Below are 27,552 nucleotides of genomic sequence, written 5' to 3'. Positions count from 1 at the left end.
TTCCTGACCCAGGGATTGAACTCATGTCTCCTGCATTGGCAAGTGGATTCTTTACCACTCAGCCTCCTGGGAAGTTCCCTTTACACTATGAAAAAGAAAGTATAGTCACTCAGTCATGTCCAACTCTTTGCAACCCCATGGACTATAGTCCTCCAGGTTCCTCTGTTCATGGAGTTCTCCAGGCAAGAATACTGAAGTGGATTACCATTCCCTTCTTCAGGAAATCTTCCCAACCCAGTGACCGAACCTGGGTCAGGCAGATTCTTTACCATCTGAGCCATCAGGGAAGCTACACTATGCAGCAAAGCAAATTCACAGCATACAATTCTAAGATGACATTTTGGGGGAGTTCCTATTTATATTTACTGCTATGTGTGGTTAGAAGAATGTGTAATCCCTGATATCAGGATAGTCTTCAAATAATATCAATGTATATAAAGAGACCAATTAAATATATATATATATATATATATTTGAATATATCCCTGGGCTTCCCTGGTGGTTCAGTGGTAAAGAATCCATCTGCCAATGCAAGAGACACAGAGACTCGGGTTTGATTCCTGGGAAAATCCCCTGGAATAGAAAATGGCAACCCACTCCAGTATCCTTGCCTGGAGAATCCCATGGACGGAGGAGCCTGGCAGGCTATAGTTCATGGGTTGGCAAAGAGTTGGACATGACTGAGCACACCCACAGACTGGGAGTCCATGTGTTCTAATGCAGGGGGCCTGGATTCAATCCCTGGTCAAGGAACTAGGATCCTACATGCTGCATGGTGTGGCCAAAAATCAATCAATAAATAAGACACCAATTAAAAAGAGAACGGCCTTATTGGAAAAAATGCAGATAAAAATCTGAAATATAAAGTATTTTAAAGACTGATTCTTTACAAAGGCTGCAGCTGACATTCTATGCCTATGAAACAGATAATGGAAGATACACATGAATATATACATATACATGTAAATACATATACATTTGTATTATGTGTATATATAGAAGGAGCACACATACACATGCAAAAAAAGCTTTGTGGCTTATTCTTTCTCTTTAATCCCTGAAAGATTTACTTTTCCTTCTGCCCATTCTTGCTTAAGATCCTATTTAAACAAAAACAGGAAAGTGGATTTTCTTCTACCCGTCTTGTTTTGTAAAAGGAGAAGGAAACATATTTGCAAAAGTGCCAAGTCTCTGCCTGCCAAGTTTCACCCTAGAGTGAATTTTTATTGCTGGTTACATTATAAAATCCAGAAAGAAAACTGAGGTTGCATAACTGAAGCTTACAATGGAAAGTTGAGATTTACACAAATCTGTGCCACCACTACTGAGCCGATATCATATACGTGAATCAAAGTATGAACATATCAGGTTTTTTGGTGACCCATGCATTAAGATCTTCTTCCAGGACACAGTTTCTTTGTAAAATGAAATGTTCCTAATTTAGGTCCCAGTGACAGATGTCTTTGCTAGCTGGCAAATTTCCATAGCATGCCTCTGAGCCAATGACATTTCCAAATGTAGATGACGTGTAGGGATAATCCAAGGTCTGAAGGGCTGACTGTTCTGAATTTACACACAAATGTCCAAGAAGGGCTTCCCTGGTGGCTCAGTGGTAAAAAATCCACCTGCCAACCAGGAGACAAGGGTTCAATCCCTGGATCGGGAAGATGCCCTGGAGGAGGAAACGGCAACCCACTCCAGTATCCTTGCCTGGGAAATCCCATGGACAGAGGAGCCTGGTGGGCTACAGTCCATGGGGTTGCAAGAGTTGGACATGACTTAGAGACTAAAGAACAACAACAACAATTGTCCAAGAAATGAAGGATTTTATTGATACCTGCTCCACTGACTTGGCTCTGGTCTCTGAAGAGTGAGTCGCATCCACATAAAAGCCAGCTCCCGCTATGATGTGGACGCCAGTCTCTTCCGCAAGCCACTTCAAGGTCCGCACGTCTCGGCTCAGCCCAGTGGTGGTGTTTTCCACCAAAGCTCCTCCACCTTTGGCTTTAAAATCCAACAGTTCTTCCTTGATGGCTTCAGTCTCCTGATTCAGCTGCAGATTCTCTTTATGGGAATAAGGGTTTTTCTGGATCCAAAATAAATTTTTCATTATAATAGGCTCCTTGGAGATAGCTTCGTGGCTTGGAGGAGGTGGGTAGTAACAGCAGTCGAAGGTCATTGTCAAATGTTCGTGGGTCAGGGTGCGGCCCAGTGTGCCAGGCTCCACAAGGCCCAGGACTGTCTGAACTTTCCCACTTAAGGAAGACATTTCTGATGGGACCAGGCGATGCTCTAAAAAGAGTGTTTCCTGGAAAAAAAAAAAACGATAATCAGAAAATTTAACACACACATAAATTCTGTCCATAGGGGATGTGAGGCTGTGAATGTATACCAGGGTAAGAGAATCAATGAAACTAGAGATACGATCTCACTCATCATCCTGCCAAAGTCAGAGTCTGTCGCTTGTAAATTGTTTAAGTTCACTGCAGCTCAAAGTAACATGTATGGTGTTAAATGTCCCCCAGCCACTTCCACTGGGACTTCTCCGTCCGATTTAATCCCAAGCTCATCTACTGGAAGTATTTCTTGATATTCAGTTCACATTTTTCTTTTGCTTAATTTTATCTCATTAGTCAGAGCTATGCTTCCTTGGATAATTCAACAATAATTTCCATTAAAAAAACTTCATAATCAATAACTTGTATCCGAAGTAGCCATATATCAGAACTGTTTCATTTGCCATTTTTCAGCTAAATTAAATATACTGTGATGACTGATCATACCATGACTCATTTACTAGCCAGGTCCACTGTGTCAAAACTGGAGATATAAAAAGGTATACAATAAAATTGACTATGACAATTTCACAGATTATTCCCCCCAAAACAGCTAGGAGGAGCATGTCTAGGCCTAATAATGAAAAAACAAAAACAAACAAACCTCTCCATTCTAGGTGTTTTATTTTGTCTAGAGCACACAGTCAGAAATACACTTCAAAATTTTTAAAAGCAAAATTCTTAGGCTTAATGGAAGCGACTGTGCATTCTAACACGGAAATCTATTGTCTCTGAAAAGAACAAATGCCACTGTTTATCCTCTGTTTACTTTCTTTTGTAACACAAATAAGTCTGCACCAAGTTTCTATCAGCAAAGATCCCAATTCCACAGCTTTTCATTTCACAAATGAAGGGGTTTCACTTGGAAAAAAGAAAGGATATCCTGAAAATGATGAAGGTACACGGTCAAGGACAAAACCACGGCCAGAGACAGTGTCCTGCTGGAGCACCAACCAGGCACATCCAAGGGATGGCAGAAAAAATCTACTGGGAACTGAGGAAAGCGGAGTGTCCTTTGAAGCTCTCACATTGTTGCTTTTTTTTTTCCTCCTCTCCCATCTTTTTTTATTATAGTAAAATATATATGTTGTTGTTTAGTTGCTAAGTAATGTCTGACTCTTTTGCGATCACATAGACTACAGCCCACCAGGCTCCTCCGTCCCTAGGATTTCCTAGGCAAGAATATTGGAGTGGGTTGCCATTTCCTTCTCCAGGGGATATTCCCAACCCAGGGATTGAATTCCAGTCTCCTACATTGGCAGGAGATTCTTCACCACTGAGCCACCTTTACTGTGCTTAGTCGTTCAGTCATGTCAGACTCTTTGCGACCCCATGGACTGTAGCTCGCCTGGTTCCTCTGTCCATAGGTATTCTCCAGGCAAGAATATTGGAGTGGGTTGCCAAGCCCTCCTTCAGGGGATCTTCCCAACCCAGGGATCGAACCCAGGTCTCCTGCACTGCAGGCAGATTCTTTACCATTTGAGTCACCTGGGAAGCACATAATATATATAGCATACAATTTGCCATTTTATCAGTTTTGTGGGTTTTTAAAAATTTGTCTGTGTGGAGTCTTCGTTACGGCATGTAGGCTTTTTCTCTTGTTGCAGTGTACTCAAGCTTCTCTAGTTGCAGCTCTTCAGTTGCAATCTTAGCTCCCCAAACAGGGATTGAACCCACGTCTCCAGCATTGGAAGGTGGATTCTTAACCACTAGACCATAATTTTTAAATGTACAGTTCAGTGGCATTAATTACATTCACCATGTTTTACAACCACCATTAGCATCTGTTTCCAAAACTTTTTCATCACTCCAGACAAAACCTCTGTAAACATTAAGCAATAATTCCCCATTTTCTCTTTATCAAGACTCTGATAACTACTAACTGACTTTGTGTCCCAGTGAGTTTAACTCTTTTAAATATTTCATTAAATATTTGTTCTTTCACTTTGTTCCTTTAAATGAAATTCTGAAACCATTTCCCCCCTTTGCCAGAGAACCACATCCCTTTGAGGATGGTCCTTTGTGACTTTCTGAGCATCAGTTTTCCCATCTGTAAATCAGAGCAACAGTGCACATTCATAGGCTGTCATAAGAATGAAATTAAATTATATAGCACAGGTAAAACGACCTGTCCAAGTGTCTGGCACCCAGCACACACCTTTGTTACGCTGACTTTGGAAACTCTTATATATGTCCTGCATTATTCCTTTTTAGAGGAAGTGATTGATTAAAAAAGTCATCATTTAGGGGCACAGTGGGTATAGGACAAATTTGTAACGGGTACAGCGCATATGTAAGACAAGGTGAAAATAAAGAGAGAAAGAGGAATACTGAGTTATGGGGCCACTTTATATCAAGCCACTGCAATCATCTGGAATCCAAGTGTTTGACATATATTGGTGTGCAATGCATAAAGGATTGATTAGACTGTTTGACAGAGAACTTTAGGACTTGTGGCTAGCATGGCCATTAATTTTTGCTTGAGAGTGCTCTTCTGCAAGTCAGGCTTCCAACAGCTAAATATTTCACATGGTGGTCATAACAGAAGATGTTTGTCTATTTATAGAATCACTCTGTAGCTGCCAGTCACTACAGAGGGCAATATTTTCCATTGATGATGTCCAAGAACTCACTGTTCAATGCTTTATTCCTTGAGACTGCAGCTAGTTCCTTCAGTTTATGGAATCAAAGTATCATTTAATAATAGACTCAACGTTCCATATGGGTTCATTGGCTCTTTCCCTCCTTCCTGCTGGTGATCTTACAGATGTGTTCCTGGAGTATCTCCAGGGGCCAGAAACTTTGATAAATTGACAAAACACTATTGCTTTTACTAGAAAAGTGCCAAACCACATATTTAATTGATATAGATTTGAAAGAGCAATTTTGGTAAGTTTCAAGCTCACAAGCTGTGAGTCTTCATGAAAAAATATCACTTAAGAAATGTCGTCTCCTCCAGGAAATTCCTCTAACGTTCTCAGGCAGAACTAGTTGATGCTTCCTATGATCACATACAATGTAGCCCATACTTAAAAGATAAGAAAAGATTAAAGAACAAATTAGACCCAACACCACTCTAAGCTAGAATGTGTCTTTCAGCGCAGTGATCTCCATCCTTGTTGGCACCAGGAACTGGTTTTTTGGAAGACAGTTTTTCCATGGATGAAGGGGTGGGGTGGTGTGATGGAAGGGATGGTCTGGGGATGATTCAATCACATTACATTTATTGGGTGCTTTATTTCTGTTACTATTACATTGTGATACATAATGAAATAATTATACAACTCACCATAACACAGAATCAGATCATCAGGCCTTAGATTCTCATAAGGAGCCCTCAGCCTAGATGCTTCGCATGCACAGTTCACAGCAGGGTTTGATCTCCTACCAGAGTCTAATGCTGACAGGCTGATCTGACAGGAGGTGGAGCTCAACTGGTAATGCGGGGTTGAGGACCCCCGTTTTAGTGAGATTAAAGTATGCAGGTAGATTTCATAGTTTCTCTGCAGAAACTACGGGGTTTCTATGAGGCAGCCCTTTGGGGTCTATTTTCAGCCTGGAACTTGTTCTCTTCTTAATCGGCAGGCATGGGGCTATTAATGGCCTTCTGCCATAGAGAGAGAGCACAGAACACAGAGGACGATAAGTGCACAATAAAACCTGCAGTGCACAACTGTGCAAATAGGAGTGACCTCCCTGCCCCAACCCCCCCACACCCCTCCGGCCCCAACCCCAGCCCCAACACAAAAAGGAGGCTTCTGGCATTTTACAGAAGACTTGCAAACTTCAGCGCTGCATACACCTGCCCAGAGGGTACTGGGGAAAGTGTTGGTGGTGGTGGTGGTGGTGGTTTAGTCGATAAGTCGTGTCCGACTCTTGCGACCCCATGGACTGTAGCCTGCCAAGCTCCTCTGTCCATGGAATTCTCCAGGCAAGAATACTGAAGTGGGTTGCCATTTCCTTCTCCGGGAGGGGAAAGGGTTAGCCAGAGCTATAAACACAATTGCCACAAGATTTTTGTACTTCACATATGAAATCTGAACAGTCAGAGAGACTGAGGGAGGAAAGTCTGCAATTACTATTAGAGCCCAGTCAGAGAAAACAGCACTACCAATTCTGATGGGTATGGAGTCGAGAGAGAGAGATAAAAAGAACATAGAACATTAAAGGAAAAAAAAAAAAAGAACAGACTCAGAGAACGGCACTATACCATTGAGCTGGAAACTAGAGACAATATGTAGGCTCAGTATTTTTTGAAAATATATGTGTCAATGAACTTTTATAAAATATAGAGTAAATCGGCCTAATTATTAGAGTCGGGAGGTAAGTGGGTCGTTTGGGAGCAATTTAGTTTTGTTTCATTGAAATTGTGCCACATGCTTTCCCCCTCATCATTATGCTTAAGATTTTTCTGTCTACCTAGAGTGAGATTCATTTCAGTTATGTTTCATATTTCAGAGTAGGACTTCTGGAACTCTGAATATTTTACATATGCCTGAATGGAATTTCTTAACGGCAATGCACTGTCCTATTCCACAGACATAAGCCCTCTTTCTGCCCTTATGTCTTCTGTGCCAGGTACTAGACTAGATTGGAGATACACAATTATAATTCTAGAAGCAATGGTGAAATTGGCAAGTTGATGTTTGGTGAATTGATTTTCAGTTCACTTCTTCAACAACTTTTTAAGTTCTAAGCTCTGCCTTCCTCAGTGATCAATGCAGAGAAATAAAGGAAAACAACAGAATGGGAAAGACTAGAGATCTCTTCAAGAAAATTAGAGATACCAAGGGGACATTTCATGCAAAGATGGGCACAATAAAGACAGAAATGGTATGGACCTAACAGAAGCAGAAGATATTAAGAGGTGGCAAGAATACACAGAACTATGGAAAAAGATCTTCACGACCCAGAAAATCACTATGGTGTGATCACTCACCTCGAGCCAGACATCCTGGAATGCGAAGTCAAGTGGGCCTTAGGAAGCATCACTATGAACAAAGCTAGAAGAAAGGAGTGATGGAATGCCAGTTGAGCTAATTCAAATCCCAAAAGATGATACTGTGAAAGTGCTGCACTCAATAATGCCAGCAAATTTGGAAAACTCAGCAGTGGCCACAGGACTGGAAAAGGTCAGTTTTCATTCCAATCCCAAAGAAACATGATGCCAAAGAATGTTCAAACTACCGCACAATTGCACTCATCTCACACGCTAGCAAAGTAATACTCAAAATTCCCCAAGCCAGGCTTCAACTGTACATGAACCATGAACTTCCAGATGTTCAAGCTGGATTTAGAAAAGACAGAGGAACCAGAGATCAAATTGCCAACACCCTTTGGATCACTGAAAAAGCAAGAGAGTTCCAGAAAAATATCTACTTGTGCTTTATTGACTATGTCTAAGCCTTTGACTGTGTGGACCACAACAAACTGTGGAAAATTCTTAAAGAGATGAGAATACCAGACTACCTGACCTGCCTCCTGAGAAATCTGTATGCAGGTCAAGAAGCAACAGTTAGAACTGGACATGGAACAATAGACTTGTTCCAAATCAGGAAAGGAGTATGTCAAGGCTGTATATTGTCACCCTGCTTATTTAACTTATATGCAGAGTACATCATGTGAAATTCTGGGCTGGATGAGGCTGGAATCAAGATTGCTGGGAGAAATATCAATAACCTCAGATATGCAGATGACACCACCCTTATGGCAGAAAGTGAAGAAGAACTAAAGAGCCTCTTGATAAAAGTGAAAGAGGAGAGTGAAAGAGTTGGCTTAAAACTCAACATTCAGAAACCAAAGATCATGGCATCTGGTCCCATCACTTCATGGCAAACAGATGGGGAAACAATGGAAACAGTGGTAGACTTTATATTTTTGGGCTCCAAAATCACTGCAGATGGTGTCTTCAGCCATGAAATTAAAAGATGCATGCTCCTTGAAAGAAAAGCTATGACCAACTTAGACTGTGCATATTAAAAAGCAAAGACATTACTTTGCCAACAAAGGTCTGTCTAGTCAAAGCTATGGTTTTTCCAGTAGTCATGTATGGATGTGAGAGTTGGACTATAAAGAAAGCTGAGCGCCGAAGAATTGATACTTTTGAACTGTGGTGTTAGAGAAGATTCTTGAGAGTCCCTTGGACTGCAAGGAGGTCCAATCAGTCCATCCTAAAGAAATCAGTCCTGAATATTCATTGGAAGGACTGATGCTGAAGCTGAAACTCCAATATTTGGCCACCTGATGCGAAGAACTGACTCATTAGAAAAGACTCTGATGCTGGGGAAGATTGAAGGCAGGAGGAAAGGGGACGACAAAGGTTGAAATGGTTGGATGGCATCACTGACTCAATGGACATGAGTTTGAGCAAGCTCCAGGAATTGGTGATGGACAGGGAAGCCTGTCATGCTGCAGTCTATGGGGTCGCAAAGAGTCAGACATGACTGGGCAACTGAACTGAACTGACTGAATAAATCTCTTGGTCCATCTCACTTAGAGTTGTTTCCTTTCCCTAATCAAACCCTAACACATTAAAAAAAAAATGGGAAAGCATTTCAGAGTTTTTGAAGGAGAAGATATGATCTGAATAACCTGGCAACTGTGTGCAGAATGGACAGAAGGGCGGCCAGTGTGCCTGCGGAGACCAGCGGGGTGTGGGTAGAATCTGGACAAAATGAGGTGGTGGCTTTGTCTGAGCTGGACGCCAGTGGAGATGGTGAGCCAGCAGAAGCAGAGAGAAGTACAGCAGATGGAAGTTTCTCACTGGCCTTGCTGATGCTATAAAAGAATCCCCCAAATAAATGGGCTCCTTAGAGAAAAGTGGTGTCTGATGGAAATGTGTGGGCACTTCTATTTTTTATGGGTGACATCATACAGAGCAGCAGTGCTCCATAAAACCTGCACTTACAGCTGACATTTGATTTGTGACTAAAATATTTTAAACACCACCTAATACTTTTTCAAGCTTGTTGGAATACTTCCATCATGCGCAGGTTCAAGCCTTTGACACGCCTCCTCTCAGACAGCGTCGGTCGGGTGACTGAACAGTAGTGACACAAGGAATCTCTCTTCACACACGTCACCGCATGTGCACTTACCCAAATATTTATGGTTACGTGGCTCTACTGTGTGCAGATTTATAAGTTTTCCTATTAAGCGCTGTCCAAAGATCAATAGCCATGCCTGAATAAAGAAAAAGAAATCCGACAACCTCAGTACGCAGAGCTGTAATGGGACCTAGCAAGCTCTTCAAACTGTGACATACATAAAACAAAGCCATGGGCTTCCTTTGGTAGTCCAGAGGTTGGGACTCTGGGCTTTCACTGCAGGGGGCACAGGTTCAATGCCACATGCTATGCAGTGAGGCCAAAAAATAGGAAAAAAAAAAAAAAAACACTCAGGGATACAAATGAGCAACTTATATCTGAAATTGACTATGGTTTTTCCTGTGGTCATGTATGGATGTGAGAGTTGGACTGTGAAGAAGGCTGAGCGCTGAAGAATTGATGCTTTTGAACTGTGGTGTTGGAGAAGACTCTTGAGGGTCCCTTGGACTGCAAGGAGATCCAACCAGTCCATTCTGAAGGAGATCAGCCCTGGGATTTCTTTGGAAGGAATGATGCTAAAGCTGAAACTCCAGCACTTTGGCCACCTCATGCAAAGAGTTGACTCATTGGAAAAGACTCTGATGCTGGGAGGGATTGGGGGCAGGAGGAGAAGGGGACGACAGAGGATGAGATGGCTGGATGGTATCACTGACTCGATGGACGTGAGTCTGAGTGAACTCTGGGAGTTGGTGATGGACAGGGAGGCCTGGCGTGCTGCGATTCATGGGGTCGCAAAGAGTTGGACACGACTGAGCGACTGAACTGAACTGATCCCCCAATTTCTTTTTTCTATTTGATTAAGAAAGTCTTGCCTGGAGAATCCCAGGGACCGGGGAGCCTGGTGGGCTGCCGTCTGTGGGGTCACACGGAATCGGACACGACTGAAGTGACTTAGCAGCAGTAGCAGCAAGAAAGTAAAAGAGACAAACTGGGGACATTTCTAAATCTCAAACACCAAATATTAAGATGGCAGCAGAGATGTACCCAAGGTGTGACATTCCTAGAAAAATTTGGTCACAGACAGGTGTGCTTGGCAAAGGGACCCTCCTCTAGGTCAGCTCTGCCCTTCCCGATCCTGTGCTCCTTAATGCGAACAGTTCCTCTGAACTGATAAATCATTCATGTGATTATTAAACTCAGAAATTACACAGGGCTCTCGAGTAAAGGGATAGATAGAGCTTGTAGCTTCATTGATTCTAATTTAGTCAGACATGTGCTAACTGGTCAACTCTTCAAGTCACACACACTATAGCTATGATAAATCATACCATTGGCTTCTTGAATCTATTACCTGTTTAGGCAACAAACAGAAAATATATTCCCCTCAACTGGAAAAGACCCTGATGCTGGGAAGGATTGAAGGCAGCAGGAGAAGGGGGAAACAGAGGATGAGACAGTTGGATGCTATCACCAACTCAAGGCACATGAGTTTGAGCAAACTCCAGGAGATAGTGAAGGACAAGGAAGCCTGGTGTCCTGCAGTCCATGGGGTCGCAAAGAGTCGGACACGACTTAGCAACTGAACAACAATAATAATAAAAGAAAGGGTGAGAGGAGGGGTGTATGGAAGAGGGTGGAAGAGAGGAAAAAATTTTTTCGACTGAGGCCAAAATACAATATTGCTTACTGCTTATTGTTGTAATATGAGTAATAGTTGTGCAGTGTTGGCAAAATGCTGTCTGCAGAACTGAACAGATCTTTGTGTTTTTCTTCATTTGAAAAACTAAGATCTTAACTCATCTTAGCCCTTCTCATTCTCAGAAGAAGTTTCCACATTCAGTGCTAGAATGTTTGATGTAAACTTTTTGATTTTGCTAACATACACCCTTGGAAATGAAACGCAGGACAAGCTACTGGATGCAATAGTTAGAACTTCTTTTTCTTTGTAACGAACTCTCCGAGGTGAAGTTAGTGCTCAGCTTATTATAGAGGATTTTTTTTTTTCTTCTGTGGGTTCCCAGCACTAGGTTGTCTCTTGGAAACAGCAATATTTTGAGCAAATTGCACAGCTGGCCCTTAACTGTATTTAGTCATTAAGAGTCTTAAAATTTGTGTTACTTTTAATTCCTGGCAAATTAAATTAATATCTTAACCACAAAACATCTCTATTCCTCACACAATTTCATCTGGGAGGCTGTTTTTGAGGTGGCTTGGTTTAATTGGAGGAACAGTTTGGTTAGTGCCAAAGCTCTTGGCTCTGCCACTAAACAGCTGTGTGACTTTGGTTAGATAACCTCACACTCTTGAGTCTGTTTCCCCGTCTGTAAAATGAAGGGGTTGACCAGATGACTTCTAGATGACATCCATGTTTTGGTGATATCCCTGAACTTGAAATGGATATTACTGACTTTCTAGAGATCATTATCCATGAAGATAGTACTTTCTTAAACATTTTGTAACATTTAAAAAAAATGTATGTGTTATATATATATATATATGCATGTGCTAAGCCACTCAGCCATGTCCAGCTCTTTACTACCCCATGGACTGTAGCCCGCCAGGCTCCCCTGTCCATGGGACTCTCCAGACAAGAATACTGGAATGGATAGATATGCATACATGCATACATATAATAAGAAAGTGAAAGAATGAACTTCATTAAATATCAGTGTTATTCATTCACTATGAATAAAGGCTGTACTTTAAGAATGATTTTTAAAATGTACATTTTAGGGAGTTCCTTGGAAGTCCAGAGGTTAGGACTTGTCACTGACATGGGCCTGGGTTCAGTCCCTGGTTGGGGAAGTAAGATCCCACAAACCTTGTTGCCAAAACCAAAAAATGTACATTTTATATACATGTGAATACTTACATACGTGAGAGAGTCAGAGACAGAGAATTAATTAATTAATTTCAGTTTCAGCTACTGTTCAGCTTAAAAGAGGACTCTCCAGGAGGCTAGGAGGGATGGATGATTTAAAAGGACCCCAAACTTGAAGTTCTGGCTCCAGTGTTTCCTACCAGTGTAATTGTGAAAAATTTTAAAGCTTACAATGAGCTAATATGTTGGTCTCCTCACTTGAAAACTGTGGTGGATTTGCCTGATCTACTGCTTAATATTTGAAACAAAAAGCAAATAAGATGGTACCCAAAAGCATTATGTAAATTATAAAGCACCAGACAAATGTCCTGAATTATTATTATTATTTGCCCAACTGTATCTTTTCCAAATAGTTGCTGAGTATCCTTAGGCAAATGAAGCTAAACTTGCTCTCTAAAAAAAAACCCCCTAACAATAAGAGATTGGAGTTGATGAATCAAACTGAGACTAATTTGCTTAGAAAGGAATTCCTTCACTTGAGGCCCATGATTGTTAAAAGCAGATTGACTGTTGGAATTGACATCACAACTCACTGGGCTTTTGGAAATGACTGACTGAAGTGATTACAGCTACAGGAGGTCCTCATTATCCACGGATAACTGGTCCTAGAATGCCTCTTTAAATGAAGGCACTTCACACTGTGTGTTAGCTGGTCTCCATAGCTGGCTTTCAGTGAACTGTGTTTTCCCATATTCATACACTTGCGCAGCCTGTTTCTAGGCTCAACCTGAGCTGGCTTTAACCAACAGAATGCGGTGGTAATGATGCTGTGTCAGTTAGGGACTCACATTTTCAGAAATAGCTAGTTTTTGTGATTTGGGAAATCTTGAGCTACAATGTAAGAAGTCTGGTTACCCTCTCATGTGGAGAAGGAGAGACCCTAAGACTACACGTATAGTGAAAGAAGCTTATCCCCACCCCATCATCCCACTGAGCTCAGCCTTGTGGCTGTCTCTGGAAGGTACCACATGAATGAGTCGTCTTGAACTTCTAACCCAGCTAAGATCCCACCTGACTGCTGGCCCAGCTACAGCCAACCCAGCACAGTCTGGCTAACCCACACAGTTATGATTATGGGAGATAATCAAAAGGCTATTTAAAACCTGTGTTTTGGGGGGATGGTTTGTTACACAGCAGTGGGTAATCAAAATACACAGAGACCAACATTGAATAATAGGTCATATTTAAAGGACTTGATTAAAATTTCAAGTTAGAAACACAAAATATTATAAAAAGAAGCCAATATAGATAAGTCCTAATTCTTAGGATGAAAAAATTATCGAATGTTGGATTTGGGGAAAGAAGGCATGTAATATTTTTGATGAAATTCAGTTCAGTTCAGTCGCTCAGTCGTGTCCGACTCTCTGCAACCCCATGGACTGCAGCACGCCAGGCTTCCTGTCCATCAACAACCCCTGGAGAAACTCAAACTCATGTTCCTTGAGTCAGTGATGCCATCCAACCATCTCATCCTCTGTAGTCCCCTTCTCCTCTTGCATTCAATCTTTCCCAGCATCAGGGTCTTTTCAAATCAATCAGTTCTTCGCATCAGGTGGCCAAAGTATTGCAGTTTCAGCTTCAGCATCAGTATTTCCAATGAATATTCAGGACTGATTTCCTTTAGGATGGACTGGTTGGACCTCCTTGCAGTCCAAGGGACTCTCAAGTCTTCTCCAACACCACAGTTCAAAATCATCAATTCTTTGGTGCTCAGCTTTCTTTATAGTCCAAATTTCACATCCATACATGACCACAGGAAAAACCATAGCCTTGACTAGACGGACCTTTGTTGGCAAAGTAATGTCTCTGCTTTTTAATATGCTGTCTAGGTTGGTCATACCTTTTCTTCCAAGGAGCAAGCGTCTTTTAATTTCATGAGTACAGTCACCATCTGCAGTGATTTGGGGGCCCCCAAAAATAAAGTCTGTGAATGTTTCCCTTGTTTCCCCACCCATTTGCCATGAAGTGATGGGACCAGGTGCTGTGATCTTAGTTTTCTGAATGTTGAGCTTTAACTCAACTTTTTCACTCTCCTTTTTCACTTTCATCAAGAGACTCTTTAGTTCTTATCTGCTTTCTGCCATAAGTGTGGTATCATCTGCATAGCTGAGGTTACTGAGGTTTCTCCTGGCAATCTTGATTCCAGCCTGTGTTTCATCCAGCCCAGCATTTCTCATGATGTACTCTGCATGTAAGTTAAATAAGCAGGGTGACGATATACAGGCTTGACGTACTACTTTCCCGATTTGGAACCAGTCTGTTGTTCCATGTCCAGTTCTGACTGTTGCTTCTTGACCTTCATACAGATTTCTCAAGAGGCAAGACAGGTAATCTGGTATTCTCATCTCTTTAAGAATTTTCCACAGTTTGTTGTGGTCCACACAGTCAAAGGCTTTGACATAGTCAATAAAGCAGAAGTAGATATTTTTCTGGAACTCTCTTGCTTTTTCAGTGATCCAAAGGGTGTTTGCAATTTGATCTCTGGTTCCTCTGCCTTCTAAATCCAGCTTGAACATCTGGAAGTTCATGGTTCATGTACAGTTGAAGCCTGGCTTGGAGAATTTTGAGCAATACTTTCCTAGCTTGTGAGATGAGTGCAATTGTGTGGGAGTTCGAACATTCTTTGGCATCGCGTTTCTTTGGGATTGTAATTAAAGCTAACCTTTTCCAGTCCTGTGGCCACTGCTGAGTTTTCCAAATTTGCTGGCATATTGAGTGCAGCAGTTTCACAGTATCATCTTTTAGGATTTGAAATAGCTCAACTGGCATTCCATCACTTCCACTAGTTTTGTTCATAGTGATGCTTCCTAAGGCCCACTTGACTTTGCATTCCAGATGTCTGGCTCTAGGTGAGTGATCACACCATCGTGGTTTCCTGAGTCACGAAGATCATTTTCATATAGTTCTTCTGTTTATTCTTGCCACCTCTTCTTAATATCTTCTACTTCTGTTATACCATTCTGTTATGCCATTCTCCATACCATTTCTGTCCTTTATTTTGCCCATCTTTGCATTAAATGTTCCCTTGGTATATCTCTAATTTTCTTGAAGAGATCTCTAGACTTTCCCATTCTGTTGTTTCGGGAGGCTTTCTTTTCTTTCCTTGCTATTGTTTGGAATTTTGCATTCAAATGGGTATATCTTTCCTATTCTCCTTTGCCTTTTGCTTCTCTTCTTTTCACAGCTATTTGTAAGGCCTCCTCAGACAAGCATTTTGCCTTTTTGCATTTCTTTTTCTTGGGGATGGTCCTGATCATTGCCTCCTGTACAATGTCATGAACCTCTGTCCATAGTCCTTTAGGCACTCTATCAGATCTAATCCCTTGAATCTATTTGTCACTTCCACTGTATAATCGTAAGGGGATATGATGATATTCTTTACTTTTGCACCCCAGTGATGAAAAAGGTTATTTTTGAAAAACTGTTTCTGAAGATGTTTTCATTTTCTTTTTTTTACCACAATCCTCCATTAACCAGTTTTATGCTTCATATTCTCTTTTGAAGCAGTGATCCTGATACTGTTAAAGGTCTAATTCTGTCACATCCTCATTTGTGTGGGTTGGTATATATCATAGGATTTGTGTGGGTATATATCGTAGGATTTCTCCAGTATCACTTTCCTCAACTTCATGATACAACAGCATCTCTCTTTTTTTAACTTTCAATTTCAGTTTGCAATCTATTTGCATCTTATTCCTTGATATTTTTGACTATTTGTGCCAATCCACAGAGATGAAGAAAAAGATAATCAGATTCAAGGCAGGAACAGAAATTGGGATGATGGAAGTAGGCATGCTTAAATGGGAACTAGGTTTTGAATGGTCAGTTCATTAGTGTATAGATTTGGTTTATCTAAACCTGATAATGTTGGAGGGGGAGGGGTACTCATAGTGAATATATCACAGAATGAAATTCAAAAGTAGATCCCAGCAAATGTCACATTGCACTGGATTGACCTATGAAGATATGTGTCTCTATTTGACTATGTGCTGTGTGTGTGTGTGTGTGTGTGTGTGTGTGTGTGTGTAGTAATAGTAGTAGCAGCTGCAGTAGTAGTAGGGGAAAGGAGGAAATCTCTTTTCCTTAATAGTGTCAGTTCAGTTCAGTTGCTCAGTGGTGTCTGACTCTTTGCAACCCCATGTACTGCAGCACGCCAGGCCTTCCTGTCCATCACCAACTCCCGGAGTTCACTCAAATTCATGTCCATTGAGTAGGTGATGCCATCCAACTGTCTCATCCTCTGTCATCCCCTTCTCCTCCCACCTTCAGGATCTTTTCCAGTGAGTCAGCTCTTCACATCAGGTGCCCAAAGTATTGGAATTTCAGCTTTAACATCAGTCCTTCCAATGAACACCCAGGACTGATCTCCTTTAGGATGGACTCGTTGGATCTCCTTGCAGTCCAAGGGACTCTCAAGAGTCTTCTCTAACACCACAGTTCAAAAGCATCAATTCTTCAGTGCTCAGCTTTCTTCACAGTCCAAATCTCACATCCATACATGACTACTGGAAAAACCATAGCCTTGACTAGATGGACCTTTGTTGGCAAAGTAATGTCTCTGCTTTTTAATATGCTATCTAGGTTGGTCATAACTTTCCTTCCAAGGAGTAAGCGTCTTTTAATTTCATGGCTGCAGTTACCATCTGCAGTGATTTTGGAGCCCCCCAAAATAAAGTCTGACACTGTTTCCACTGTTTCCCCATCTATTTACCATGAAGTGAAGGGACCGGGTGCCATGATCTTAGTTTTCTGAATGTTGAGCTTTAAGCCAACTTTTTCACTCTCCTTTTTCACTTTCATCAAGAGGCTCTTTAGTTCTGCTTCACTTTCTGCCATAAGGGTGGTGTCATCTGCATATCTGAGATTATTGATATTTCTCCCAGCAATCTTGATTCCAGCCTGTGCTTCATCATAGTGTAAACTTCCCTAAAAATCTGTTTCTGTTTTCCTTTTTTTGGAGTATAATTGCTATTTTTGACTATTTAAGTATAATTGCTATTTTTGACTATTTGTGCTAGTGTGGTGTTAGTTTCTGTTGTACAACAAACTGAATCAGATGTATGTATACATATATCCCCTCCCTGTTAGTCTCTCTCCCACCCCTCTAGGTTATCACAGAGCATGGAGCTGAGCTCCCTGTGCTACACAAATGAGTCAGAAAAACAAATACCGCATATTAACACACACACACACACACACACACACATATGGAATCTAGATAAATGGTACACACGAACCTATTTGCAGGGCAGGAATAGAGACACAGACATAGAGATCAGACTTGTGGACACAGGGGGAAGGAGAGGGTGGGATGAACTGAGAGTGTACAGTTGACATACACACACACTAGCGTGTGTAAAATAGATGGTTAGTGGGCAGCTGCTGTATAGCACAGGGAATCTCTCTTTTATCCCCTAGGCTTATATAGTATCTAGGATGTAATTTGCACCTGTGAAAGTGGACCGAACTGAATAGAGAGAAAGTCATTTGTTTGTGCATTAAAGAATGAGTGAAAGAGGAAAAAGTTTCATGAATAAAGGAAAATTTAGTCGAACTCTATGATTCCAATAAGATTCCCCCCTCCTCCACTTTTTTCATTTTAGTTTGCAAGAGGAAAGGGCACATAATATGTAGAACTATACCCCAAATCCCGATGGATTATCCCACAAGTAATTACTTTTCTTTTATATACAAACAAATGTGACAGTCTAGTTTCAATTACGCCTTCTTAGTGAGAAATGAAGAGAGCAGTGGCTACATACATAAAATTCTCAAGCCTGCAAACTAAACCTCAAGCATGATATATTTTAAAAAAATAGTTTCCAGCAAATATAGCATAATAGAAAACTGTCCAAATTTCAAATAGCTGTCCAACTATCAAATAGCTAGGATATTTATTTGAAATTACTGCTGCCAGATAATCCCCAAAATGTGGTGGCAGAGAGGGGAGCTTGATTTCAATTTTTTGCAAACAGTGCTTAATAATAAAAGTAGTTAGGGACTTTTCTGGTGGTTCAGTGGGTCAGTGGTTAGTCCCACCTTGCAATGCATGCGTCGCAGGTTTGATCCCTAGTCAGTGACCTAAGATCTCACATGCCACGGGTCAACCAAGCCCGCATGCCCCAACTAGAGAGTCCTCACACTGCAATGAAAGATTTCACACGATACAACTAAGACCCGATGCAACAAATAACTAAATAAAAATAGTTTTTAAAAAGTATTTAAAATATATACCACATTTAAGGAACATAACTTCCATCTGCAACACAGGAGACACAGATAACCATTTGAAAATTTTCGTAGAAATCTAGCATCACATTAAAAAAGAAAAACCTTTCCACTATAAATGACAACTGAGTCCTAAAAGTTAGCAGAAGTGGCCACATTTTGGGGGACCCAGCAGAAAGCAGCAGTTGGGAGATGGTTAGAACAAAGATGCTTAAAAAAAGATGGTTGAAACAAACCAAATGGTTTGTGAAAAATGAGTAATATAGTCAACATGGTGACACCTGGCCCTCCTTTCTGTAACCCTGTCAGAGTGCAAATTTGCCCAAACTTTCTGAAAAGCAGTTGAGCAATATGCAGCTAGCGTTTTTAAATGTTACAGTGTTCCTAGAGATCTGTCTTCAGGAAATATTTAGATACCTGTAAAAAATACTTATGCCCAAAGGTTTCTTTATGGCATTATTTTAAAGAGTGGCCAAAATATCTAGTAATACAGGAATGTTTCCCTATAATCTAGCAATATTTAATGATAGAATAAAATGCTCTTTTAACATGTGAAAAAAATGCAAAACTGTAAATTTATGGCAAGTGTATATAGCCACATATATGTAGAGTTTAACTAGAAATACTAAAATGTATTGTGTATCTTTGGGCAGTAGATAGTGAAGATAAATTTTTTCTTTGTTGCAAGCTAATGTTTTTTTCAAGCTATGAAAATAAAAAGCTTATGTGTTTTGTTAAGTTCATCTTACGCCCTTCTTTTTTTTAGATTTCACATATAAGCAATATCATATGGTATTTGTCCTTCTCCTAATTATTTCACTCAGTATGACAATCTCTAGGTCCATCCATGGCGTTGCAAATGGAAAACAGATTTGATCATGTCTCTTCCTCCTTTAAAACCCCCCTAAAAGTTTCCCATTGCCCTTAGGATAAAATCCAAAATACCTGGCATGACCTGTAAAACATGGTATGGTCAAGTTCCTGTCTACCTCTCCAACCATTTCACTCTACTCCACCCATTCACTGTAACGATTCTCCTCCGTGGCCTTTCAGTTACTCAAAAAGGCCAAACTCTTCAACTCAAGATCTTCCTACAGACTCTAAGATTTGTGTCATTTTCTCCCTCCCTGATTTTGTGACATAATTCTCAACCCAGTGTCATTTTCTTAGATGCCTTCTCTATTTTCAAGTTTGTGCGGTCCTGAGGGCACCTGAGAATGGCCCTAAGTGTATTCCCCTCACCCCTTCCTTGCCACAGTGCACTTCAGGTACCTTCTCCCATTGTCCACCTCTCTCCAGAAACCTCCAGAAATTAACCCTTTCACACCCAGTTTCTCCATTCTTTAAAAAAGCCAGTTATCAGATTCCTTTAATATTTATTGTGTATCCCTTAACTGTAAGACCTGGTGCTTGGCAGGTAGAGCCTATGAGAAATACTCAACATGCTTGCACCTATCTCAAAGCCTTTGATTGTGTGTCCGCCTCTTTTTTTCTGAGATAACAAACCCAGCCTACTCCGCCTCCACTTCCTCAATCCGTGTCCTCTCCTGACTAACTTGTACAAGGCCTTCAGGAGGCAGTTTTCGCATCATTTCTAACTGGAAGCTTTTCCTGATGTTCCTCCTTGTTGCTCAAGCAATCTGGGTAAGATGCCCACTTCAGGTGCTCTCATGTCTGAGGTTACCCTTGAAACTCACTTCTTGTCTCAATGTCTCTCCATCAGACTTTGAGCTTCTTGAGGACACAGTCCATGTCTTATCTCTCAGTTTTCAGCCCCTGGCAGTATCTGGCACACAGAGGTACTTAATTAATAACTATATGCTTGCTGGTTTTAATCCAGCCTTTTTCCATTAAGGATTTGAGGTAACTTACACAAAAGACATATAACATAAAACAAATACTAAAGCCAAGGCAAGGAAATAATAAGCAGAAGTAGAATTAGGACCAGAAGAGAACAACAGGTTTGTGGTTGTTAGAAAATGGCTAAAAATTTTCTTCCTGGAATATTTATAAATATATATGTGATATAGGTAATTCTGAGATCATAGCATGCCCCTTTTATGACATATCACATTATTTTCCTAAATTAGAACCACTGAAATTTATTTAAAAGTATGGCAAATGTTTTCCCCAAAGTTTGGGAGCTATGAATTTTGATGTCTTGTTTGTTTTTCTAACTTTCCTATATATGTGCCTTCCAAGTTCTCAGAACATAGCAAATATGCCATTGTAGCTTAATCCTTCTGCACCCCATGCAATACTACATAGGAATACATATACTTTAAAAAAAACTTTCCCTTATGAAATAAAAGCAAGACTCTTGAACATACAAAGAAAAAAAAAAAAAAATGAAGTGGCTTTTCTTCAAGGATGTTCCTGCCTGAATTTGTAGACACCAAATATAAATCAGGCAACTAAAAATACTTAGTAAAATTGCTACAAGTGATTCATAGTAGTAACCACTCCTTTATAATGAGTAAAACTGGATAACATCTCTTACAACTAATTTTTTTTTTTAATACATAGGCCATCCACACTAATTTCTCTTTAGGATAGCTAAACTTCAAAATAATTTTCCTGGAATCCCAGAAAGTCTTTCTGTTGCACAAATACCTGTCTATCTAAAAGGTATGGCCCACAAAATCATCTCAGGCCATGTACTTTGAAGACCACACAGTAGACTGTCTTAGTTTCTGTGTCTTAGACACAGAAGAGTCTTGAGTTTCACTATCCTGCTTAGCTAGTTCAGACTTAAAGACTCAGTACGAGGTATGTGCTTTTAGATCATCAGGCTTAGCCTGTTCGGTATAAAAAAAGTAGTCTTGCAGAAAAAGGTCAAGGAGAGCCAGAGGACTCTTCACCTGAATCTAGCCCTTGTCTTATTCTAGAAACTTCCAAAACACTATCTGTTGTCTACCTGGATACCTGTATGAGACATGTCACCCATGTTTGAGGAAGAGGTGCTGATGTGCTCAGTCATGGCTGACTCTTTGCAACCCCATGGACTGTAGCCCGCCAGGTTCCTCTGTCCATGGAATTTTCCAGGCAAGAATACTGAGATGTGTTGTACACATAACTACCTTGGCTTTGATAACCACTTTAATTCCATTCCCACACATGGAGAAGTAGGTACCACCTCTGAGCAGTATTAGTTATAGGCAAGAAGCAGATGCCCAAAAAGTGTCTATACAGGGACTTCTCTGGCAGCCCAGTGGTTAGGAATCCATGCTTCCAATGCAGAGGGCATGGGTTCGATCCCTGATCAGGAAACTAAGATTCCATATGCCCCATAGTGTGGCCAAATATATATATATATATATATATATATATATATATATATATATATATATATATATATATATATATATATAAAGTGTCTGTTCAACCAGTGAACAGTTTGAGCTCTACCCACCCTTCAGTTCCACACTGATGGACCATAATTTCAGCCAAAATTAATCTGATGCTCTCATCAGCACTGTGGCCTCTTTATCAGCTTGTGATCAGCTATTGTTATTTGTCTTGAAATAGTAAGAGAAGCAACTTTGATGTGTAGGTTTGAGGGGATAATTTGAGCCTTCAGTTCTCAGAGCACTGAAATGTGGCATAAAAGAGCCTGCTTTCCGGGCATCCACAAGTTTCACCTGCGTACATTTCAATTCGACGTCTGCTGAAGGTGTTTGCTGAGGATCTACCATGTCCAAAGGAGGAGGATACTATGGCACAGAAAGATGAAAAGGAACACTTGTGCCTTAGGAAGCTGAAGCATTCCAACATAAGTGTGTGATACAGGGCGAGCTTCCAGTGCAAGATTGCTATTTTCTGTGTATTAGTGGCACAGCTATGGTATAAAGCAGAGTGCAGTAAATGTTAGAAGAGAGGTACAGAGCAAGTGCCCTGGAGAGTACTGTCTGGACAACGTTCACCAGTGCTAGAGGGACTGCGAGGGCTTCCTGGAGGAGGTGGCATTTAGGCAAGCCTGCAGAACATTAAGATTTTAGCAAAAAGGCATTTGGGTAGCATGAGCAATGAAAGGCATGTTTAGGGGTTTGTAAGCAATCTTTAGAGGCTCAAACAAGGATTGAACAGCAGGTCTGTAGCAGAAGACACTACAGTATGGGCTAGCCCCAGAGGATGAGACTTGTATTAGGATGGTAATTAAATGGGCAGCGCAAGGATAGGCTGAATGCTGGAGACCGAAGGCTAGGATGAGTTAGGAAACAAAAGTGAATTTTCATCCTTCCTCAGAGACTTTAAGAGCAGGAGTACATTTCAGAGGAAAGGAATTCTGGATGAACATGGGCCTTTTTTCTCCACTAACTTGCAAAAGTGTTACAATGCTAGCTGCGTAAAATACCTTTCCCAATCATAGTTTGAAAACAGATTGGAAAGTCTTAAACACTGACTGAACACAGCATGACTTGAATACTCACTGACCTCTCAAACTTACTGATGGAAAAAATGAAATCAAAATACTTTGAGCAATTAGAACATTCCCAGTAACTGAACTCTGAACTCTCAAACGACAATGACCACTACGAATATCACATGGTATGAATGTGTTTCCCTAAAACTGTGACTGTCGTCAGTCCCAACTTTCCATATTGCTGGTTTCATTACCTTCAAGAGATTATGAAATATCAAAAGTATGATCTACAATGATAATGCCATGCATTTCTCTGAAAAGCCCAGGACTCTCTCTGCACTTTAATTAAATCTCCAAATGTCCTTGCGACATGAACAAGGGATCACTAGAAGGTGAGCCACCGAGAAGACAAGAAGACTGGACCACTGGACATACTTTTAGCTGAAATCCACTTTTATTATTATTCCCATTTCACCAAGGAGGAAATGGGGTTTATTCAGATAAGAATGATGGGCTATCTTCCATTTTCACTGAAGGCAGAATGTACAGCTCTAGTCCCTGGAAGCATCCCCTAGGAGGCCTTTAAAAATAGTATAAGAGAAATCTCTCAGGTTTCTTCTTCGCAATTCAACTGCTACTTTTTTTTCTTTTTTTATTTATTTATTTTAAAATTGTAGTATAGTTTATTTACAATGTTGTATTAGTTTCTGCTGTACAGCAGAGTCAGTTATCAATATACATACAGCTACTCTTAGATTTGATTCCCACATAATTAACCTGCACTTATTAACGAACACTTAAAATGGGCACCAAAAAAATAGACATCGTCCTTTTCTTGCAAAAGAACTCAGGACAAGAATCCAAATGTATCATGATATCCAATCTCTTAGCTCTGATTGGCGGGCTTGTTAGAAGCTTGGCTGCCTTCCCCATATCCTCATCCTTCCCTTAGCAACACAGAGATTGGGTACCAGTCTTAAGGAGGTTGGTTATGTTAAAGACACAGTTACAAATAGCAAAAACTAGGAAAAATGAAGACTAGAAAACTGAGTAAGTCTTGACTCTTGGTTCTACTCTTAGGATAGTGGTATGGATTCTAAAGTCAGACTCTAAAAAATAGACATGCAGTTATCATATATTATCTAGTTTATAAACTAAATCCACTTCTTATGAAGGAAATTAAAGGGCCAAAACCACTTCACCAGACTATATCAACACTGTTTCGATCTTACCACCTCCTAACAAACTACTGGTTTTTCCAGTAGTCACGTATGGATGTGAGAGTTGGATTATAAAGAAAGCTGAGCACCGAAGAATTGATGCTTTTGAACTGTGGTGTTGGAGAAGACTTTTTGAAAGTCCCTTGGACTGCAAGGAGATCCAACCAGTCCATCCTAAAGGAGATCAGTCCTGGGTGTTCATTGGAAGGACTGATATTGAAGCTGAAACTCCAATATTTTGGCCACCTGATGTGAAGAACTGATTGATTTGAAAAGACCCTGATGCTGGGAAAGATTGAGGGCAGGAGGAGAAGGGGACGACAGAGGGTGAGACGGTTGGATGGCATCACCAACTCAATGGACATGGGTTTGGGTGAACTCCAGGAGTTGGTGATGGACAGGGATGCCTGGCATGCTGCAGTCCATGGGGTCGCAAAGAGTCGGACATGACTGAGAGACTAAACTGAACTGAACTGAACATCCTACAAACCACAGTCATGGCTCCCAAGGAAACAAAGACAGTTTGCGGGTGGGAGAGGGAATCAGAAAAAAAGATAGATGCTGCCTGTGGTTTTAGGTAATAATTTATCACTGAAGTCTAAAAAACAAATGGAGATACAAATAATGAAATCTTACAGCAATGATCAGTTGTAAGATGCCGTAATGATCCAGACTATGCTTACAGTTATTTAGATTATCATAAAAATGGAAAGAAAAACATAAAAAATTTTGTTGAGAATCTGTAGATCCTCAAGTTTGAGAAAAATAGTGTTAGAGATAATCTTCACTGATGGGTCTAGGAAAGAAGACAAGATAACGAATTTTGCTTGGTCCTAAGAGAGGGTGGCATCTGACACAGAAACCTCTTTTGGGGAAAGACTCGTATTTGATGTACTAAAAATAAAGTAACAGACAGCTTATTTCTACTCCTGAAAACTGATTTACTACAATGGGAGCCAGGGCAAGTCTGTAATAACTACCTGTGTCTTAGAGCAACAATCACTCTTTCTCAATCTTTGAGATGGCAGAAAAAGTGCTCTAATGGAATTCCAAATTCTCTAGATAATGTCTCACAAAATTAGGAAAACTACCTACAACCAAAACAAACTTAATGGATCCCTAGTCATGTATATGCATTTAAATATAAAGGAAATGTATTATTTATTTTCCTCCTAAAAGTAAGATACCCTAAAAGATTTAGAAAGTTTCTCTAGTATTATAATTTAATTTCATACCTCAAATCATTGCTGTTACTTGCTTTCTAAGAATTCACAGAAAATAATATATTTTAAGTATTATTCAACACACTATTTCCTTTCATTGAGTTCTAACTGTACTTTAACAAGTATGTATATGCCAAAGCACTATAATTTTAATCTCTTCTTTGCATTAGATTTGCATCTGCAACTTTCATCATTTCCATCAATTTCCTAAATAGAAAAGACTTTTGAACTCAAATTACAAGTCTGCTAAAACATGACAAATTATTAGCTGTATCTAAACAAGGTAGGGCTTTGCATTTAGATGAATGGCTTTGAAGCAGCTAAAATAAACATTAAGATTAAATATTAAAATGTATAATATTTATAATTAAAATGTGAAAGCTTCAATTAATGTTACATACTATTTGATCTTGAAATTTTTGAGCTCTAAGGGACTACGGAGATTACTTAATTCAAAGACTTCATTTTTATTTTTATTGTATTTTAAATATTTATTAATTTATTTGGCTGTGCTGGGCCTAAATTGTGGCATGTAGGCTCTTTAGTTGTGATATGTAAACTCTTAGTTGAGGCATGTGGGATCTAGTTCTCTGAGCAGGGATTGAACCCAGGCCCCTCTGCACTGGGAGCACTGAGTCTTAGTCCCTGGACCACCAGGGAAGTCCCAGCAAAGGCTTCATTTTCAGATGTAAAAACTGAATCTTTTTTTTTCCTGGTAACTTTGACCAGAATCCAGTCTCCTAACTCATTAGTCTGGTGCTGCCTTTATTCAGAACCCCAGGGATGGCGGAGACTGGTGGGCTGCCGTCTATGGGGTCGCACAGAGTCGGCCACGACTGAAGCGACTTAGCAGCAGCACAGCAGCAGCAGCAGCCTTTATTCAACCACGTAGATATTTACTGTAAACACCACATTAAGTTATCCTGGTGTCCATTAATGTGGAAATACCATTCAGAGGGAACATCACTCACTGGCCTCAGGAAGAAGAAAATCTAATCCCGACTCAGCTGTGGCCTAGATGGCATGAAGCAAGCCATTAAGTGCAAGTTATAAAAATAAGGACTGGAGTAATTTGCATGTATCTACCTAAATTGGTTGTTGCAGGTAGTGGTAATAAAAAATGATGATAAAGCATCCAGCATCTCTAAGTGCAAACGAAATACTTAATAACAAAAATCTCAACTATATTTAAACCCAGGAGTAATAACCTCTTTGAGTCATCACTAGGAGGGAGTATATATTAGCTATTGCAAGTCCTTATGCCATCTGAATAAGCTAAGGCAGGGCTTTATCTAACAAGTTCAGCAGCTCCTGAATTTTCCTAGTTTTTCATAATCTGTCTTTATGTTGACCTAAACCATATAGAAATTATCAATTAAGAACAAATTAGAACTCTGTGACTTATCAAATGCACTACTCATTACTAAACAGAGATAAATGTTAATGAAGCATTTGTAGTGTTGCCAAGAATCTGAAAAATTTACTAGAGAACTATCCTGTAACTGATACATGCAGAGCATAAACCCTGCCAAATACTATTCTCTAATAGCAAAATACAATTTCCTGGGTGACATGTAAAATCGTCCAGTTTGAGCTGACCTTTAGAAAATAAAAACTTATCAACTAGATTCTCTTGGATAAGAAATAAATCTTGCAACTTCGAGGGATGGGAAGAATGAATAAGTAGCTTTTTACAGTATTGTGGGAAAAAAAAAAGAAACAAATATATTTTGAGGGATAAACTGCATATACTATGCATAGGAAGTAGTCTGAAAGAAAGAAAATACCCAGAGGTGCTAATAGAGGTTATCTCTACAGGTAGAATTTTTTTAGTTAAATCTCTATTGGAGTATAGTTGATTTACTATTGTTGTATTAGTTCCAGGTGTACAGCCAGGTGAGTCAGTTACACACATACATATATCCACTCGTTTTTAGATTCTATCCACATACAGGTCATTAAAGAATATTGAGTAGAGGTCCCTGAGCTATACAGTAGGTTTTTTTTTTTTTAATTTGTATTGGCATATAGCAACTATAAGGGTAGAATTTTTTGTTGTTTTATTTTTCTCCTTTGTGCTTATCTGTTTTGTTAGATTTTGAACGTGGATTAAGTGTATCATATTTTTAAAAAGATTATTTTTAATGGCAAAAAACATTGCTTTAGTTTCTTGTGTTGAAGGAGGTAAGGTACTCTCATGCCCACTTCAAAATAAAACCAGAAGGCTTCACGTGTTAAATGATGGCAGTGATAGA

At 40.1% G+C, this 27,552-nt stretch overlaps 1 protein-coding gene across 3 annotated transcripts in view; it reads right to left on the bottom strand.

Annotated features, from left to right (window-relative positions):
• PTER (phosphotriesterase related) overlaps nt 1–27,552 on the bottom strand; it is a 75,847-nt gene that overhangs the window by 34,333 nt on the left and 13,962 nt on the right. For 2 of the 3 annotated variants that reach the window (NM_001101282.1, XM_005214284.4), the window contains one exon: nt 1,838–2,308. In NM_001101282.1, the coding sequence (NP_001094752.1) occupies nt 1,838–2,269 (432 nt within the window). In that variant the 5' untranslated portion in view covers nt 2,270–2,308. Of the gene's footprint in view, nt 1–1,837; nt 2,309–9,433; nt 9,519–27,552 lie in introns of all 3 variants that reach the window. The other variant, XM_005214285.5, reaches the window with a different exon arrangement.

Source organism: Bos taurus, chromosome 13 (assembly GCF_002263795.3).
Source record: "Bos taurus isolate L1 Dominette 01449 registration number 42190680 breed Hereford chromosome 13, ARS-UCD2.0, whole genome shotgun sequence".
Classification (NCBI taxonomy): Eukaryota; Metazoa; Chordata; class Mammalia; order Artiodactyla; family Bovidae; genus Bos; species Bos taurus.
The sequence above is the reverse complement of the archived record's forward strand: the minus strand, read 5'-3'. Positions and strand labels throughout refer to the sequence as shown.